Source organism: Lutra lutra, chromosome 10 (assembly GCF_902655055.1).
Source record: "Lutra lutra chromosome 10, mLutLut1.2, whole genome shotgun sequence".
Taxonomy (NCBI): Eukaryota; Metazoa; Chordata; class Mammalia; order Carnivora; family Mustelidae; genus Lutra; species Lutra lutra.
In genome coordinates this window covers 10,956,508-10,971,010 of record NC_062287.1, presented here as the reverse complement: position 1 = coordinate 10,971,010, position 14,503 = coordinate 10,956,508, and the positions used below count along the sequence as shown (strand labels likewise).

Here is a 14,503-nt window from a genome sequence, read left to right as displayed (position 1 = left end):
ACAGGGTGAGTTAATCCTAACTAGTTCTCAAATTCTGCCTAACAAATCTTTAATCATGTCCTGGATACAATGGTTTACAAGTAACATATGTGTGTCCCAGAACAAAGCTCAAGAATATTTACAGAAGTACAAACTATCAAGTATCCAATAAGGTAAAATTCATATGGCCTAGCAATCAATCAAAATGACAAGGTATGCCAAGAAGCAGGAAGGTACATCCAATAATGACAGTGAACCAACAGAGACCAACTGAGAACTGAGGAAAATATTAGAATTAGCAGGCAAGAACATTAAAAATTACTGTAACTTTATTCCATTTGTTGAAAATTTAAGTGAAGATAGTCGGGGGGCGGGGGGGCGTCTGGGTGGCTCAGTGGGTTGAGCCTCTGTGTTCAGCTCAGGTCCCGATCTCAAGGTCCTGGAATCGAGCCCTACATAGGGCTCTCTGCTCGGCAGGGAGCCTGCTTCTCCCTCTCTGCCTGCCTCTCTGCCTACTTGTGATCTCTTTTTCTCTGTCAAATAAAATCTTAAAAAAAAAAGAAAATTTAAGTAAAGATAGTGAAGATGTAAAAAATAGTCCAAGTCATATGTTAATTACTCGGGGCAGGGTTGGGGGGTGAGTACCCTCTCACAAGTACAGTGAATCATGTTGTATACTTTAAATAGCTTACAGTTTTGTCAACTGTACCTCACTAGAGCTGAAGAAAGAATGAGGAACAATCAGAAGTGATGTCAATCAAACTTGCAGAGAGAAAAACTACAATGTCTAAGATGAAGATTCTATTGGAAGTAATTGCTGACTAGACACTGCAGGGAAAAAAAGACAAGGAGGCTTGAAGACCTAGTAATACAACTATCCAAAATGAAACAGAGGAAAAATGATTTAAAAAATAAACAATGTATCCGTGAGCTATGGGATCACATCACACGGTCTCATATAACTGTAGTTGGAGTTTCCCAAGAGGAAAGTGAGGACAAAACATTTTTTTTAATAATGGCCAAAATGTTTCCAATTTTGATAAAAACTATAAACCTGCAGATCCATGAAGCTCAATGAACTCCAAGCAAAAGGGACATAAAAAAAAAAAACTGTATTAAGACACATTTTTCATCCAATTGCTCAAAGCCAGCCAGAGAAAAATGACACATTATATACCTGACAGCATATTTCTTGCAGGAAAAAATAAAAGCAGGACGACCGTGGAGCCACATTTTTGAAGTATTGAAAGGAATAAAAAAAAAAAAAAAAAAAGCCTGTCAAGTTAGAGTTCTGTACCCAACAAAAAGATATTTCAGAAACAAGGGTGAAAAATACTTCTTCGGACGTGAAAGCTAAAAGAATTCATCACCAGCAAGCCCGCACTGTAAGAGATATCCAGAACACTTCAGGTAGAATAGCAGACGGATAAACGGATGCACACAGAGGAACGAAGGGCTCCGGAAATGATAAGTACTGGAATAATATCTATGATTTTTATTTAAATATCTTTAAAAGAGAATGTTTCAAAAACAAAAACAGGGTACCTGCTTGGCTCCGCCAGTTAAGTGTCTGCCTTTAGCTCAGGTCATGATCCCAGGGTCCTGGGATCAAGCCCCTGCTGGGCTCTCCCTCTGCCTGCCTCTCCCCCTGCTCTTTCTGTCAAATAAATACATAAATCTTAAAAAAAAAAAAGAAAAGAAAAAAATGCAGTGAGGGGCTTTTATATATATAAATGTAAACTGTGTTACAGCATAGCCTCTAATAAGTCTGACCAGGTTGTAGGGGGGAAAGTAAAATAGATCAGAACTAAAACTGGACTCTAACTGGAGGAAGAGTTTAACAAAAATTGTAAGAAATACCATGTACAACTGTCTATCAGTTAATTTGGAAAGATAATGGTTGATTTTTTTTTTTTTAGAAAGGTAGAAATTATTCAAATTGATTTCGGAGAAAGGAGGAAACAAATAGTTTCCCCCATGGTTAATAAAGGAAAATGGGGTGGGGGGGGAATCATTTACTTCTAAGACTGTTTTAGGAGTTCAAGTCTTAAATTAACATAATTCCTATATTATTCAATTTCTCGCCAGGGCATAGAAAAAGATAAGCTTACCAACTCATTCCATAAAACTAGCAGAACTATAATTCCCAAACCAAACTAATAAACAATTTTTAAAAGAAAACCTGAGTACTATCTAAATCTTAACATTTTTGAAAGATAGAATTCTAGAGTATATTAAAGGCATAATTATAACAGGACACAATGATGGTTCAGGATTAGGAAACTGATTAAAAAAACACTACTATGCTGAAGCCTCCCTTTTTTATTCAATTATTTGACATATGTTCATTTATTCATCAAAAATTTACCAAGTATTACTGTAGTGCCAGACACTGGATACTGAGAATTCAGTGGTTAAGATATGGTCTCTGCCTTCATGGAGTTACCTAAAGAGATACAGATAAAAAGAAAATTATAACACAGTATAAGGCTATGACAAGAGAAACACAGGGTACTATTGTAATACATAAACTGGCACATTGGATGCTGTTGGAATAATCCTATCGAGGACTACCCCTTCTCGGATCATGGCAATTGGTGTGAGGATTATGGACCTACATGGCATGACTACAAAATAGTATAAAAAATGTTGGTTGATTGGATGGAGAAGGGTTGAGTCAGATTCTTTCGAAGTCTTAGTACCTTAATATGTATTATGTACAAAAGGGTCAAATAAAGGTCAAGTAAGTTTGGAAAATACTACGGTAAGCCTAAGGATTTCTTTACTGCAGTACTTGTCAGAAACTTTATGGTGTTGTCACTAAAGAAAGCCACCCAAAGTTATAGTCCCAAACATTTACCAAAACACTTGATTACAGAACCCTTATTCTACAGAACATTGTAAGAATGGTTGCTCATGAACATCTGGGGAGAAACTGCTCCCACAAAAACCACGCCTTTCTACTGCAGCTCCCAAACCCACGTGAATCATCTAACATATTCAGTTTGTTGACGCTGTCTTGTTTGATCCTCTTACACAGGACATTTATTAGTTTGATTACCCTCAACTGGCTGAGGTTGAAGTGAAAAGATTCACTGGAACCTCAAAAGGGGTGCGTCCCGTCATTAAAACATAAAAGGATCATTCTGAAGCAGGATTACCTATGAATCAATATGAAAAGATCTGACCCACAGATAAACTACAATAAACCAGAATTAATCTTTGTGAATCTCTGTAAAAGCTACCGAATATTCATAAAGGTAAAATACCTGAGAATAAGCTCATTGGAAACAACTCCTTCTATTAAAATGCTAAAGCAAAGAAAAATTTTTGATCCTAACACTCTCTAGGTTGAGTAAATGGCTCCATTTACCTAAAACTCCATGCATTTTATTTATAAATAGGGAAGACCTAAGAGTATGTGAACTCTCAAGGAGGTAACAGTTCATAATGCTCTATAATCATGTCACTGAAGATCTGATTGTAAAACATTAAGTTCTATATGTACAAAAGGAGTATTTCAGGATGCTCTAAGAACAGACGTTCTTAACATTAGGCAATCACTGAACTGAAGCATCCTGCTAATGTTGTACACAATGTCTTCAAAGTTAGTGATGTCAAAAAAAATAAGGCACACTCCTTTTTATATTTTCAATATATTAAAAAGCAACAGAGTACAAATGCTGTGGTTAATACTAAAAAGGATCAAAAATTTTCAAGGAATAACATTTTTATAAACAAGTTCTACAACAAAGGGGAAACAGCATCTTGATACACAAAAGTTCTGCTAAACAAGATTTTAAAATTTTTAAATCAGAAAATGTTTAAGACTAAATTCTTTCAAATGTGCAAACAAAAAAGCAAGCTGTACAATCTCCATAATAAAGCATATCCTTATAACATGTCCTGGGCACTTTGAAAATGTTAAAATTTTTAAAATTTGAGTGACAGAGGCAGCTCTTAAAGGATTCAAGAACTCCCCCCCCACCCCCAAAAAGCATACTTTCAGTAAAACATTTTACCATTTTTATCTGACTATGCATTTACATTTGTGTTCTTCCTGAAAAGGGGGATTTATATTAACACTGTATTTTAATGTAAAAAAATACATTTAGAAATATTTAACTTCCTGAGGGACTTCAGTTATACATCAAACTTGATTTAATGAGCAAATTCTAAAATTTTAGAATGAGATAGCATGTATAAATTTACAATTTTATGTTCAATTAGAGTAAAACTCAAAAGATCATGTCACAGAACTTACATTAAAAATTCTCTTATGAAGTCAAATGATTTATCCCCAAACTTTACCAATATGCTTTCTATGTAAAATGAATCACTGAAATTACATTTTCTCATTTAACAAAATACTGCTAGTCAATTCAGACTATCAGAACTTGAATGTTTTCTATTATACACACCAAAATCTGATTCACTAGCCAGAAACTTCTTGCAATACAAAAAGATAATAGATAATTAAAATATTTGCTTTATAATACAACCAACCCATATAATACATCCCTTCTTCATTTATCTAAAATGGTTAAGAATTGTGGCACTTTCTTTTGCAAAAAAACCCCTTTCCTCTTCATAAAACCCTGAGGTGAAAGGTTACTAAAATGTAATAAAACGGGAACCACAACTCTTATTTCTGTATTAGACTGTAGCGATAGGTTTTAAAAATTTTATAAAGAAACGTGGCAACTTGTAAAGCTGCTCTGTACAGTTTAACAAAACATTTCCAGGTCAATTTAGCCAAAGGGACCTAGAATGACCCTATAACATCGTCCTTTTAGTACTTGTTAATGTCGAGATGAACGCCATTTTCCATCTCGACTACTGTCTCTTCTGTTATCATAGTCATGGCTCCAGCCATCAGGATTCCTATCTTCATAGAAGTAGTCTTCTCTGTTTCCTCGGTAATGATGGTCAGACCCATGATCAGTGTAACGTTGTTCACGGCTATGATGTCTATCCGGTATGTAAGGATGAGAATTCTGTCTGACTTTACGCTGTGATGATGGTGTATCTTGGCGCCACTGGGAGCTTGAAGACTGATTAAAACTGTGACTATGTGATGGGGAAAATCCTGATGGATCCAGATGTGGAGAACCAAATTTCCCACCATAGGACATCTGTCTCAGAACACTGTTCATCTAAGAGAAGAGAAAAAGAAAGAAATGTTAACTGCCAAGTATTTCTAGGTATCAAAGCCAATATATGTACTTAGCCACAGTGAACCAAATAGATAATTATGGGAAAGCAAAATTACTCTTGCCCAGATGGATCTTAGGTTAAACAGAACTTGAAGTAAAAAAACACATGATGGCTTTGTTCGCTCCAATGTATACCTGCATGATATCTGTACATAACTACTCCTTGCCCTCAAGAATACAACTTAGAAGAGGCCATACAAATGATTATAATGTAAATCATGGTCTGGTGGACACATAAAGAGCCAAGAGCTCAGGATCATTAGGAAAGGCTTCATGAAGGTGGCATATTATCTAAGTATTAAAGTATGGATGGAATATTTTAAGGGGGAAGTATACCAAGGAAGGGAAATTGCACGAAGAAAATAAGGAAACAGAATGAGTTTGTAGAACAGCAAGAATGCTGACTGATTAGAGATCTCATAAGCAGTGAATAATGGACAGTTAGGCTAGAAAGCTTTATTGGCACCAGATGATGGCAGTGCCTCATAACTAGGCTAGGGAATTCAGACTTTATCTTGCAAACGATGGAAAATCAAATTATCAGGAAGATAAGCAAAACAGGGTTATTAACATTCATTTAGAAACAGTGTGAGAGATGGGCTAGCAAGAAGAAAATGGAGACAAGTACAAACTGACCAGACCAGTGGTCCCCAAATTCTGCCCGTGGTTAAGTATTAGCCAGCAATGTTTTTTTTTTAAAGCCTACACCACAATCTGTTGTGTGTACAGAAAAGCTGACTTCCCTTTACACTGGTCCCTCAAGTTTACTTTATTTGTATTTATATTTTGCAGACCTGCAAAAGGTTGAGGGGTCACAAGCCAACACTGTGATTTGGGCAAAGAGAAAAGAAGAAATGAACTCAAGAAAAAGAAAAAAATACAGGACTTCGTGACAAAATGAAAAAAAATGAAAGACTGGAGACAAAGATGGAATCATAAAACACACCAAAGATTTTAAGCCTAGTCGCACAGTCTCATTATTACAAAAAAAATGGAAATCAAGAGGAAACTGGTTAAAGACTCCAATCAATGTATTTAAGTACTGTTTTTAAGCATTAAGGACAATGTATTGTAAGAAGCCCTTGGCACAAACAGGTTCCAAGAATATCAGGGAATATATCTCCAGTCCTTGAACACACACATACAACCCTCCATAACGGCTCAAGAGAAATACAGATGTGAAATGCAGTTGTTCCACTTATCTTCAATCTGTTGAATATGTTCTTCAGCCCAGTGAAAATCAAAATGGGTGATCAACGTACGGAGATCACGCTAGTCCAACTAAAAATTAGGAAATTACCCAAGAATCATTTGAACATTTTTTTTTGTTAAAGATTTTATTTATTTATTTGACAGAGAGAGATCACAAGTAGGCAGAGAGGCAGGCAGAGGCGGTGGGGTGGGGGGCAGGCTCCCCGCTGAGCAGAAAGCCCGATGCATGGCTTGATCCCAGGACCCTGAGACCATGACCCAAGCCGAAGGCAGAGGCTTTAACCCACTGAACCACCCAGGCGCCCCTAAACAATTTTTTAAACATTTATTTTAGAGAGAGGGAGCATGAGCGAGCAAACATGCATGGGTGAGTGCACACACATGTGCCAGTAAGGACAGGGGCAGGAAAGAGAGAATCTCATGCAGAGTCTCCCCACTGAGTGCAGAGCCAAACATGGGACTCGATCTCATGACCCTGAGATCCTGATCTGAGCTGAAATTAAAAGTCAGATACTTAACCAAATGAGCCACCCAGGCACCCCTATTTGAACATTCTAAGTTTTGGGGGGTTTTAGAAGTTCAAGTTGAAGATGTCTGAGTTTTATTTCTGCGCAACCTCTAGAAACATTATTTAACTTCAGTTAAAAGTCACATTTAGGCCGAAAAAGCATGTCTCAAGAAGTACATTTTAGTTTATTTGTAGTGGAAAGTAAATGAGGCATAAATTTTATTTTTCAGCCGTGAGAGAGATGAAAGTTCATAGCATGATGTTAATTAGCTGGTAAAAATCTAGACTGCATGTTGAAAGAATGAATGTTTCAGCAAGCATTCAATATATCAAATGTGACTATTTTTGAGAAGCTGAGTTCAAAACCCTCCAGGTCCACAAATTATGGGTAAAAGCAATTATGAACTTCTGCTTTTGTCTTTTTAAGATGAAAGACTTCTGACAATTTTGAAAACTTCATAAACTAAATTGTATTTGCAAGTGTACATCATAGTCTGTTGCACTAAACAGTTATCAAATGTATTTTATTTTTGAAATGTGATTTTATTCAGTAACTTAATCATGATTTTCTGGGTTTTCTACTTTAATTATTTTTATTGTGTTGCTCTTCCTCATTAAATTTTCTGGGTAACACTTCAAAGCATGGTTTCAAATTTTAGCAGGCTACAATTGTAATCTCAATCCAGCTACTTGCTAATTTATGACCTTTCTCACCCTTAATTTTCCTATGTATTACAATAGGATATATCTCAGTTACCCTAAAGAATAAGTAATGTATGTAACACTTTTGGGTGATACTGCCTGACACATATTACATAATCAATACATTGTAACTATTTTTATTTTTCTAGGGGTTTCATTTGTGTGTGTGTGAGTGAATATGAGTGTGTGTGTATGTGTAAGCTACTTAAAGGCTTAGTCTAGACGTTTGGGTAACCCCAATTCTAGCACGAGTAGATGCTAATCAAGGTCTAATTTGCTTTAAATTCAAGAATTTGATAATTTACTCCTCATGAAATTAACATTTTAGGTAATATCTTAGAAATTACTCTATTTGTAGACTGCATGGTATTTTTCATGGCTACTAAGAGAATAGTTTGTACCTGTAAGTAAAGAGTACAACACAGATATGTGCTAGTTTTGTGTCTGTGGGTGTGTGCTAGTTTTTTTTAAATAAAGGGAATTACTACTTTATTAAGAAAAAGAAGAGGGGGGCGCCTGGGTGGCTCAGTGGGTTAACCCTCTGCCTTCAGCTCGGGTCATGATCTCAGGGTCCTGGGATCGAGCCCCACATCCGGCTCTCTGCTCAGCGGGGGAGCCTGCTTCCTCCTCTCTCTCTGCCTGCCTCTCTGCCTACTTGTGATCTCTCTCTGTCAAATAATAAAAATCTTAAAAAAAAAAAAAAAAAAAGAAAGAAAGAAAGAAAAAGAAGAGGAAAGGGAAAGGAGAGAAGGGGCACCTGGGTGGCTCAGTTGGTTAAGCATATGCCTTCGGCTCAGGTCATGATCCCCAGGTCCTGGGATCAAGCATCACATCCGGCTCCCAACTCAGCAGGGAGTCTGCACTTCTCCTTCTCCCTCTGCCCTTCCCCTGCTTGTGCTCTATCTCTCTCAAATGAATAAATGAAATATTTTTTTAAAAAGTAGAGAAGAAAAGAAAAGAAGAGAAAAGAAGAAAATCAACCTACCACTGCTTGTCTCTGAAAATTTTCTGGAGAAGAGAAAGATCTCTGAATTATCTGTACTGATGGACTCACGCTATCCACACTCCTTTCATATCTGTGAAGAGTAAAACAACCAACATATAATCATCCATTTAACAAATACTTACTATATACCAATCATGAGCAAGACACAGCGTCAAAGGTAGGAATGAACAAGAAAGACAACATATCTATTTGCTCTCACAGATAAGAGTAAGGATTCAGATAGTAAAACAACTTCACCTTGTAACAGTGATATAATAATTGATGTTCTATTTTAGCTCGGCTGGTCAGGGATTGTCTTTCTAAAAAGGAGGCACATTTGAAGTAAAAACAGAGTAACAAGATTACTTGGAAGCAAAACATTGTAGCTGAGGGAAGAATTAGCATGGGGGGAGCAAGCTATAGAGCCTGTGGTCCAAATCCCATTTCTTTAACACTCCTGTGTCTGTTTTATCTATGTAGTGTCACAAGGACCTGTAACCTCCCCCAGCCACCCCCCACACGGATGACACGACACACATTTGTCTTCTGTAGACTTTACACCTTCACTAGGCAGCCTATTACAGTGGCTGGGCCTGCAAAGTCTGAACATTAACTATATGGCCCTTCACAGAAAAAAAAGAAACCAAACTCATCAATCCCAGGGCTAGTGCAGAGGCCTAGGTTGAAAACTAAGATGAAAAGGATTTGTTCTACTAGATATGACAGATGAGGGGAAAAAGAAAAATAAAGGATAAAATCTAGATTTGGCCCTTGAGCAATTACATAGACATTTACTGTGATAGGGAGGAAGAACAGGTCTGGGGAGCAAGGAATGAAAAGTTCTTTAACATAAACTGGATATTAGTTTTAAGAAATTATACCTTATTCCTCGATTCCTAAAAAAGTAGCTCTACAGAAAACCACTTTATCAAATGCTTTAAATTTTACAATACTTAGAATCAAATCACTAATTGATTTGTCTCATAGTTTAGATCTTTTCATTTTGGGTTTTCTTAAATCAGGTTAGACCTGTGTATGTTCAAGGGGTAAAAAGTATAAATTTCCTTACAAAAATGATGGGCACTCTAACCTTAAACTAAAAACAACTTATTTACTTGTATATATTTTTCCAAAGAAATTCTCAGGGAGGTAAACTTTTTTCCTCCACCTGAGATATCTTTGAAGAGTCTACAAAAGTGGTTGGATGTTACGCTGAAAAGAAATTAAAAAAAAAATTTTTTTTCAAAAAAAAAAAAGTGGTTGGAAATGCTTCAAGTTGCAAATGTGCTGAGAAGCATTTAAACACAATTTCAGTTGGCAAGAAAAGATGCTAAGAGGAGACCCTTTTTACACTCTTCTTTCTTGCAATTTTACTTGCCAGTTATCTTCTCATACCAAAGTCACTTCACTCCAGCTCTTGGCACCACTCTAATCCAAACCAACAACCTCACCCCAATAACTTCCTTGCTGTCTTGCTACTAATACCAATACTTTGCTATCAATAGCTTCTCAACTGGTCTATTTTCAGCCTTGTCCCCTCCAATCCATTCTCCTACAGCAAACAACTTGTTAAAATATAAACGTGTTCCTATTACTATCCTACTGAAAACATTTCAGTGTCTTTCTTCTGTTTTTAGGAGAAAATTCCCAAATTGTAACTATGGCCTATAAGAAAGACCCTCTTTCAGTCTAGATGTCCATCAACAGGTGAATGGATAAAGATATGGGTGTGTGTGTGTGTGTGTATACACATATATACACACATACATACATACAATGGAATACTATGCAGCCATCAAAAGAAATGAAATCTTGCCTTTTGCAACGATGTGGATGGAACTAGAGGGTATTATGCTGAGCGAAGTAAGTCAATCAGAGAAAGACAATTATCATATGATCTCCCTGGTATGAAGAATTTGAGAGGCAACATGGGGGGGTTTGGGGAGTAAGGAAGGAAAAAATGAAACAAGATGGGATTGGGAGGGAGACATACATTAAGAGACTCTTTTTTTTTTTTTTTTTAAAGATTTTATTTGTTTATTTGACAGAGAGAGATCACAAGGAGACAGAGAGGCAGGCAGAGAGAGAGAGAGAGAGAGGGAAGCAGGCTCCCCGCTGAGCAGAGAGCCCGATGCGGGACCCGGAGATCATGACCTGAGCTGAAGGCAGCAGCTTTACCCACTGAGCCACCCAGGCGCCCCACATTAAGAGACTCTTAATCTCACAAAACAAACTGAGGGTTGCTGGGGGGAGGGGTTTGGGAGAGGGTGGTTTGGTGATGGACATTGGGGAGGGTATGTGCTATGGTGAGTGCTGTGAAGTGTGTAAACCTGGCAATTCACAGACCCGTGCCCCTGGGCTAATAATACATTATATATTAATAAAAAATTAAAAAACTTTAAAAAAAAATACCCAGGGCACCTGGGTGGCTGAGTGGGTTAAAGCCTCTGCCTTCAGCTCAGGTCAGGATCTCAGGGTCCTGGGATCCAGCCCTGCATCGGGCTCTCTGCTCAGCAGGAAGCCTGCTTCCTCCTCCCTCTCTGCCTGCCTCTGCCTACTTGTGATCTCTGTCTGTCAAATAAAAAAAAAAAAAAAAAAGTAAAAGACCCTCATTCTACTTCACCAACATGACCTACTACTCTATTTTTCCTTCATTATGATCTAGATACATTGGTCTCTTTTAGTTCCTCATTCATTTATATCATCTCTCCCTGTCAAACCTTTCTACAACCACATTCTATGCTCTCTTTAGAGAACTTACTAAAGGTAGTCACAAAATCCATGTGTCTTCCTGCAGACTTTACACCTTCACTAGGCAGCCTATCACAGTGGCTGGGGCTCAGTCACAATGCCTGGGTTTCTGTCCCAGCCCACTGCTCATGAGCAATTCAAACTCAAGTTAATATCCAATCCTCACTTTCTTCACAGGCAAGGCAGAACTAACAATAATCCCTACCTCCTAAGAGCGCTGTGAGAAACAAGACCATAAATGCAAACGACTTGGTGAAGAACCGGACACATGACAGATATTTCTTTATTGAATGAAGCCCATTATAACTGATAAATAGCTCTACTGATAAACCAGGAAAAAAATGTCTCTGGTAAAAGATCGCGCTTCCCAAAGCAAATAAAATTATTTAGTATAAATGCGGTACCTTTTCTAACCCTCAGTAGCTGGAAGAGACTCTGGAGAGCATTCAATTCAACTTTTCCTTACAAATGGGAGGACAAGACCAAAGAAATGAGACTACTTCAAAATTTCACAATCGGAGAGGCAGACCTAGAATCTAACTCTATAAACTCTTAGTCCACTAGTCTGTTTACTGATAGCTATTTTTAAAATGCAAGTAAAAACCAATCAGTGCTGAAAACTAATTTGAATTTTTAAAAGAAAATAAAATAGAAAATAGAGTAAACTGAGAGTAGAGAGAGTAATGTTCTGGGAAATTTTCAGTTACATATTAAATATGTGGCTGTGGGTATATATCTTCACAAATGAACCTAATTATAGGTACATATGTATCTATTTTAGGGGTACTATATAAGTCTGTTTATAGTCCCCTTAAATAGATACCTAATTATAATCCAAAATATGAATAATATAGCAGAAAAATAAAGAGGTGGGAACTTAAAAAAGGAAACAAATCCCTCAGCATGTTTTGAGATAATACCTAAAAAAAAATTTCCAATAAATGATTTTAATAGGTCCAAAATGTTACCTGCTAGGAGATGTAGAGGTAGGGCTTGAATTTCCAACATGATGCTGGGGATATGACAAACTGACATCCTGTGAGGCATGGCTACTTCCTAAAATGAAGTAATTTGAGAAATTATCCTTGACAGAAAACTCAAGTTAAATTTTATCCCTCCCCTAAATCATGCCAAATGGTAGACAGACGCTACAAGAGAAAAGCTCGAATTTCAGAAGACTGCTTTATAGTTTCATCAGAGTGAAGATTTTAAGTGTCCAAAACAAAGGGTTCCAAATAAGTACTATCTAACGTACAAACATCCAATCTGGCCATAATATTCTGGTGCCCACACTAAATTTTAACTGGATACATGGAAAGTTTCATCCTCACGTCACCCAGAATCAAAATTTGTAAAAGCCAGTCACAAAGCAGTCGGTTAAAGTATTTTAAAAAAACAATCCCCGCTCCTTTCAGAGCATGAACCCAAACCCAAGTCTAACAACAAAGTTTATGCTCTTTTCAGTAACCCAAACTTAATTTTAAAATGACGACTTTCAAAATCCATATTGTCGACGTTATCAGGACTAAACTGGGATATGTAAAGCTTACTATCCACAAAGCTTAAGGTATTTTCATCCAACAAGAGGCTCTTTAAAACTGAATAATAAAATTAAAAAGGAACAAAGCAGCAAAGAAAACCTCTCCCCAAACAGTAACACTGAACAGTTACCTGATCTAAATTGAATTTTGATGGGCCTCCCGAAAAGTTTGATTCCATTAAGTAGATTCATTGCATAAGGAACAGACACTTCATGTTTGAAATTCACAAATGCAAACTGTTTTGGTTTACCATCCTTATCTTTTGGAATTTTCACTTTTACTACCGGCCCCGCCTACAAAACAAAAAAAGAAAAAGAAAAAGAAAAGTCTTCGGAATTTAAATGAGGCAATTTCAAGAAAATACTCAAATTTTACGTTTAAAAACAACAGAAATGTTGGGTATTGGGGAAGGTATTGGCTATGGTGAGTGCTGTGGAGTGTGTAAACCTGGCGATTCACAGACCTGTACCCCTGGGGCTAATAATAAATTATATGTTAATAAATAGTAAAAAATTAATTTAAAAAAAACCAACAGAAACATAACCAGGAAAAAATCTAAAAAATGGACAAACAGGGATTTCCACCTCAGTTAAAGATTCTGTCATACGACAGAACACCTGATTAATTTATTTGGGGGAAGGAAGCCCATAAGGAACTGGAAACAGTTACTCAGTTTACGTTTCATGATGCTTTATGACTTTTTAACAAGGTGACCAACATCCATCACTTTCCCACTCTGGGTAACGTTTATCAAGAGCTAGAGAAACTGGCTTCCTGGTATTAAAAATTCACTTTTGTACTGACTAACCAAATATTACCAGTTGTTAGAGACTGGAACTGGAGGGAACCAGATACTCTGAATCTTTAACACATTTCAATGCAGATGTAAATACAGAAACACTACAAGTCTGCTTTTCTACGGAGTATTTAGTGTACTTTAAGTATTTTAATGTTGCAATTAATTAAAAAAAAAAAAACACTTAAGTGGAAAGCATACACTGACCAAGCAACTGAAATCTAATTAGCCAGATAAACCGAAGATGAGCAAAGGAATAGGAAAAAGCCCGGCTCCACGAAGAACCCACACACACCGTGCCCCTTAGGATCCTTGAATCTTTACCTCGGGAATGCTTCACTGAGGAAGCCTCCACCAACCTGGAGCGAACTGACTAGGGTTCTTCCCCTTCAAGCGACACCCAGCGAGAGCCTCGCTTTCCCGGTGGACCTCCAGCCCCAAGCGGCCCACCCGTCTGGCGCCCCGACCCACAGCCCGGCTTTCCCCAGGAAGGCGGGCACGGCCGTCGGGCCGGGCCCTACGGGAGCCGCACAGCGAAAGGAAAAGCCGCTCTCGGCCGCTGACCTGGTGGAAAAGCTCGAAAAGGAGCTCCTCGGTCACTTTAGTTTCAAGGTTGCCGACAAAGAGAGTACGATCCGCTTCCGCTGCCGCCGCCCCCATCTCAGCGTAGCCCCCTCCCTAAAAAGGCCGAAGGGTCGTCACCGTCGTACTCACTGCGCACGCTCGGAAACCCCACGTCCTCTCCCTCCCCGGCGTCACGGACGTAAACGACAATCTCGCTCGCGCCGGCCCGCGTCGCCGTGCGCGGACGCG

At 37.9% G+C, this 14,503-nt stretch overlaps 1 protein-coding gene across 1 annotated transcript; it reads right to left on the bottom strand.

The window, feature by feature from the left end:
- Positions 1–3,959: 3,959 nt before the first annotated feature.
- On the bottom strand, positions 3,960–14,487 carry RBM7 (RNA binding motif protein 7). The gene is made up of 5 exons (XM_047692739.1): positions 14,255–14,487; positions 13,025–13,187; positions 12,322–12,409; positions 8,603–8,693; positions 3,960–5,135 (listed from the first exon to the last, which is right to left on the bottom strand). The coding sequence occupies exons 1-5, from the start codon at positions 14,348–14,350 to the stop codon at positions 4,782–4,784; spliced, it is 792 nt and encodes a 263-aa protein (XP_047548695.1). The 5' UTR covers positions 14,351–14,487; the 3' UTR covers positions 3,960–4,781.
- Positions 14,488–14,503: the final 16 nt, after the last annotated feature.

Coding starts and splice junctions, on each gene's coding strand:
- RBM7 (XM_047692739.1), bottom strand. CDS start 14,350: ATGGGGGCGGCGGCAGCGGAAGCGGATCGTACTCTCTTTGTCGGCAAC. Junction 12,410..13,024: donor CAAAATTCAATTTAGATCAG/GTAACTGTTCAG, acceptor ACTTCATTTTAG/GAAGTAGCCATGCCTCACAG. Junction 5,136..8,602: donor ATTTTCAGAGACAAGCAGTG/GTAGGTTGATTT, acceptor CTCTTCTCTTAG/ATGAACAGTGTTCTGAGACA.